Below are 5815 nucleotides of genomic sequence, written 5' to 3' on the forward strand. Positions count from 1 at the left end.
CACACACACACACACACACACAGCAGCCATTGATATCCTCTCCCATCCACTTGCCCAAGGAAACACTGAACTCTTCCACCCCACTCAAGTTACAGAAGGGAATGAATGAGAGGGCAAGGAGGAACAGAAAGGGAGAGGAGAGAATGACCCCAGTGTGTTTGTGCCAGGGCCTAATGAGGCGTGTAATACCATGAATAGGTTGTTCGGTTGGTTCACCATGAATTCCTCTGGTTCAAAGTGGGTTGGTGATGTGTGACGTGGAACGCCTCTCACTGGCAGGGTATTACTCAGCTGTGTCTCACAGGACTCTTGTCAGCACGCTCGGTTTGCATCACCAAATCTGAATCACACATGCATGCGTCACATTAGCATAGTCCGACCTGCTGTATTACTCTGCACTTTTCTACATTTTTCCTTTCCACTCCCTTTTGTCCCGGGCAAACACACACTCATCAGTTTTTCTTTCTATTGCAGGAGCACATATTCAAGCTCATGAAAAGTGACAGTTATGCACGCTTTTTGCGATCCAACATCTACCAAGATCTCCTGTTAGCCAGAAAGAAGGTGAGCTGCACTCGCTGACCCCGATGTCACCTTTTCTTTTTACAAAAGTCTGTCACTCTTATTGCATTTCTCATATTGTTTTGATCCGTTTTAATGATTTAAAAGCCATTTCAAGTTCATAACTATTGCATGCATGTAGTCAGTAAAATGATATAGGGCCCTATTTTAATCGTGCAAGTGCTAGGCCTGTTTTTGGTTCATATATTTGCAGCAGCACTAAGCGCAAAAGGTCTGGGAGAAGTGAAATATACATCAGAGGTGTGATGTTTATTAAATACTCTCTTACATTACTGGTGTCATTGCTCTGAAACAGCCAATCACTGTGAAGCTTATCATACAGTATTAATTAGCTGAGAACAAGAGTTATTCTAACAATAAATTTAATGATATAGATGCACTGACTCGGGAATGTTTAATTAAATTATTAAAATTGATTTACAATGTACATTTATTTACATTTACCCCATGTAACTAAGTTACATTTATGCAATTACTGTACTAGAATTTTGAGTATTTTGAATTTTGATTGTACTTCACTCTACGACATTTATTTACTTTAGTTACTAGTTATTTTGCATATTCAGATTAGTAATACAACATACAATCAACTAATAAGTCATGATGCATCATTAGAGATGATCCTACTAGTATAAATAATGTAGGTACAGTTTGATCAAACATTAGAGATGCTTACCCATTGATGCATCAGTGCTTATAATCCAATAATATTATATATATTATTCTAAAATGAGCTATTCTGCATGATTGCAACTTGTAATGCTTTGAGCACATTTTAATGCTAATACTGTTGTGCTTATTATTATTATTTCTACAATGTGGTATTGCTACTTTTACTTGAGTAAAAGATCTGAATACTTCTTGTATCACTAGTTAGTTCATTTTGAAATATACATCGGAAAAGCAATTCCTTGCACTTAAAGGTAATCTGATCACACTTTAATGCTACAAAGGTGGGCCATTTTACTGTCATTTGGCAGTTCTTAACAAGGTATGGCATTCGGCAGTTTGATACTGTCATGAGGCTACTTACAGAGCCCATGAAAGGCAAAACAACTGTGCCCAACATGCAGGTGCAAGGAAACTGCTAAATTATGTAAAATGTCAAGGGAACAGTCTAGAAAAACATTACATCATATGCCAAACACAGGCAAACTGCTGTATGAAGGAGGGACAGCAGTCATGCTGTGAATAGAACATAAGCAGGCAGAAGAGTAAAGTATATGTGTTCGACAGATGCAGCCTAATGTGGTAGTGATGGTGCTTTTGTTAGCTTTATGTTGTTTTTTCTACCTCCTGTGTGCTATCGCTGTCATTTTAAGGACATGCACAGCTAAACAATTAGCTGTCATTTAGCTGTTCCTGTGTAATATGGAGCTTTTCAGCAAATCACAGCTGCCTCTGTTCATGCTAGCCTTTCTCCCCTCCCGTTTGGACACTGCTCCTTCTGCTGGCCTGTCACTGACCCCACTCAATTTCCCAAAAAATACCACATTGTCCTCGGCCCTCATTTTTTGTAATGCTTGGCCCCTCTTTTCCTTACTAACTACATCACCCCGTGACCCCCCCCCCCCCCCCTTCCTCAACACCCGTACCTGACCCAAACACTCACCCTGCTTCCCCCCCCTCCCAAAACAGCAGCCAGCAGACACTGAACAGGGCCGCCGCACCTCCTTGGAGAAGTTCACCCGCAGTGTGGTAAGTCCTTTGGAGCTGCGGCTGTTCATATCACAAACCACACTGGCTGGCTCACTATAGTGGCTTTTGCAATGATAACCATATTACACTCTATTATGGCTCTTTACACCTGTAATAGGATGTGTATTTTGTGAAAAAGATAACACGCTAGTCACATGAATGGTTCCAGCCAAGCATTTTGGATTTTAAAAAAAGCACCTTGTTGGTAGGGATTTTTATTTATTTATTAAGCACTTGTACTTTCAGCATCTCAGTCTAGTGATGTGTTTTCGTTTTAATTGACCTTCTAGGGCAAGTCATTGACGGGAAAGCGTCTAACAGGCCTGATGCAGTCATCCTGACACAGCCTGTGCTGGAGAGGCACAGCCAGACCCTGTTGGAGGGGTGAGCGCCACACAGGGTCCGCGGCAGGGGCACAGACAGTGGAGCTGGGCTGGACAGGGCTGCTGTGGATGCTCTCATACACTGCTCCGAGGACTGCTGCCATACTGGTAGTGCAGCACTGGGGCCTGCCAGGGTGAACACCCCAAACAGCATCACTGAGGGAAAGACATTGCTGATAAGGGGAACTTTAGCCAACACACCACATGGCATGCAGCATACAGAATAAGCACATTCAGATGAGGGCTGCCCTCTTTTGTTCACTTAGTCAGCAAACTAGTTGTTAGGCTCTTTGTTAACGTTTGTATTGTTTTCATTTTATTTTATATACGTGTTTATTGGATATTATAAGCACATCTGTGGTGTTGCACCAATATTCTTTGATTACAAACTACATGTAAAAGCTATTTGCCACCGTATTTGCAATGAATTGATTAGTTTTCCTAAACACCTGCGGCCAAGGAGGTCAAAGAGGCACATCAACACAGACACAAATCTACAGTATTTTGTAAATGTCTCTGTATACTCAAAAGCAGCAATAAATTAAGTGCGACACCACCTTTTTTTTTTGTGGAAATATATCCTTTTTATATCCTTAAAATTTTTATTATATCTGTTCATTATAAAGCACATGGCATGTCATTTACATTGTGTTTTGGTAGTAACCAGGAATACAACGTTGGTTTTTCCCAGAATCTACAATAGAGACTTTTGAAGATATAACTTTTCATGCTTCATTACATTCCAAAATCTGGCATAAGGGCTTAATGTAGCATTCACACTGCACCGTTGCATGTTTCATTCAAATGTCTTTGTTGAGGATTTGTTGAACAACAGTGTTTTGTAATGAGACTTATGGAAAAGATTAATTTAATCCAGTTGGCGAATACTTTTTAGTGAACTTTCACTCTTCAAGTTCCAAACATTTCAGGCTGCACAGTGAAATTAGTAAATTCCAAAAGTCTGTGTGAATAACTAAGAAGCTTCAAACACAAACTTGACCCGCATGGTTGTGTGAATCACAGTGATTTGAGCATTTACTTTACTCACAGTTCTAGCGTGCATAGTCGCATGTGAAATAGCATCCACATGTTCTATCGGCTTCTACCATAGGGTAGTTTTTAACGTTTCCAGTGCCATGGGTCCATCTAGTGGTGGTTAAACCACAGGACCAGCAACAGTGTTACAAGACTATATGAAACCGTGTGTATATTGACAGACTTTATGATGTCAAACCTAGTTGTTCTCCGACCATGGATATATTACAAGGCCTGCAGCCCAATATGGGATCATTTATGTTTTGTTGCTTTTTTTACTGCATGAATATCTCATCTTTTGTTTTGTCAAAACAATGAAGCCTGCCCACTTCTGTTTGGCAAAATGTATGCTGTGACTCTACAGCTAATAATTGTCATGTGTTTTAATGACTATGGTGAAAATGGTGCATGTTATTGGACCATAATGGAGATGGGGGAAGATGGCTTGACTCTCCAAAGACAACACACAGACAAGGAATAGCCCTGAACTGGAGCAACACTTCTCAGCGAACGGACATGAAAGCCATGAAATGCAACTGGGAACATTTTTGAACTATCATGGGCTCCGCGCACTGAACGTGAAGGCCTCTGTGCGCCTCTGTGGCTTCAAACTTCTTACACAGACGGAAAGCACTTGTTATGAGGAGGTGTTCGCTTCACTGCTCCCCCATGAGGCCAGTGACTGCTACATTGACAGACTAAGCTGCTGAATGAGTGTGTCACCTATTATTTTCTATTAGACCCGTTGCAATGAACTGTATAGGTCATATTAGTAACTATGTACCAAATGTTATCCTCAGCACAAACACAATGACTATGTACAGGGTGCATTGTAGATGTAAATTAGCAAAATTTCCTCATCCAAAAGCACACTTTATTATAACATGGGCACATTACTATGCATGTAACATATTCAGGGCATTTTGTGCTTTTAGTTTCTCAATCAGCAAGGTGACTACTGGCACTCCAAAACACTCAAGCACCTGCTATCTATTCATGGGTACCAAATAATAAAACACTCTGGACCTGTCTCCTCTGTGCCACTCTTTTGTTGGTGTTTGCTGTTGAATGAAACAAAAGAAACCAAATTTGTCTCCTCTGTTTCAGCTTACAGTTGATCTGATGTGTTTTTTCTATTTGCAGTGTTTTGCCTAAAAGCTGTGCATGTGTTGTGAAATTGCCGGGTGGAACAGTAGCTCGGTTTTGTCCAGGTTAAGCTTCAGGGGGTGTGTCGCCATCCACTTCGAGATGTCAGCCAAGCACGCAGCGATGCGTACCTCCACTTGAGTGTCACCGGGGGGTATAAGTAAGTGTGTCGAAAAAAAACATTGTATAGATTGTAAAAAAAAAAAAGACAAAAAAGTCTTAGTATAGTATAGCATGTCCAAAAAAGTCAAAGTATAGTTTGTCAAAAAAACTAAAATATAGTCATAGTATAGCATGTCGAAAAAAGTAAAATAAAGTTATAGTATAGAATGATGAAAAATCAAAAAACCCAGTTTGGAATGTCGAAAAAAGTCATAGTAGGCTACAGTATGTTGTAAAAAGGAAGTTATAGTATAATATGTCGAAAGAAGTAAAATAAAAATAAAAAGTCATAATATAGTATGTCGGGAAAAAAAGTGATAGTATAATAAATCGAAAAAAGTAATTAAAAAAAAGTAAGGTATAGTACGTTGAAAAAAAGCCAAGATATAGTACATCCGAAAAAAAGTCATGGTATAGTATGTCAAAAAAAGTAATATATAGTCAATGTATAGCATGTAAGAACAATGTCATAGTATGTCAGAAAAATGCCATAGTATAGTATGTCAAAAAAATGTCATAGTATAGTATGTCAAAAAAATGTCATAGTATAGTATGTCAAAAAAATGTTATAGTATAGTATGTCAAAAAAATGTCATAGTATAGTATGTCGAAAAAATTAAAAGAAAGTCATTATAGTATGTCGAAAAAAGTAAAATAGTCATAGTATAGCATGTAAGAAAAATGTCATAGTATAGTATGTCAAAATAATGTTATAGTATGTCGAAAAAAGTTTAAAAAGTCATAGTATAGTACGTCAAAAAAGTAAAATATAGTCATAGTATAGCATGTAAGAACAATGTCATAGTATA

General features: G+C 38.7%; 1 protein-coding gene across 3 annotated transcripts in view; it reads left to right on the plus strand.

Moving 5' to 3' along the window:
- The window catches only part of LOC116383424 (regulator of G-protein signaling 6-like), a 34321-nt gene extending 30942 nt beyond the window's left edge, over positions 1–3379 (plus strand). Inside the window, exons 15-17 of one of the 3 annotated variants that reach the window (XM_031847243.1) lie at positions 475–564; positions 2221–2280; positions 2571–3379. In XM_031847243.1, coding sequence (XP_031703103.1) covers positions 475–564; positions 2221–2280; positions 2571–2621 — 201 coding nt within the window. In that variant the 3' untranslated portion in view covers positions 2622–3379. The other 2 variants (XM_031847245.1, XM_031847242.1) reach the window with 2 other exon arrangements.
- Positions 3380–5815: the final 2436 nt, after the last annotated feature.

The sequence above is a fragment of the Anarrhichthys ocellatus genome, unplaced genomic scaffold (assembly GCF_004355925.1).
Source record: "Anarrhichthys ocellatus isolate YVR2014 unplaced genomic scaffold, GSC_Weel_1.0 scaffold7, whole genome shotgun sequence".
In the NCBI taxonomy this organism is placed as follows: domain Eukaryota; kingdom Metazoa; phylum Chordata; class Actinopteri; order Perciformes; family Anarhichadidae; genus Anarrhichthys; species Anarrhichthys ocellatus.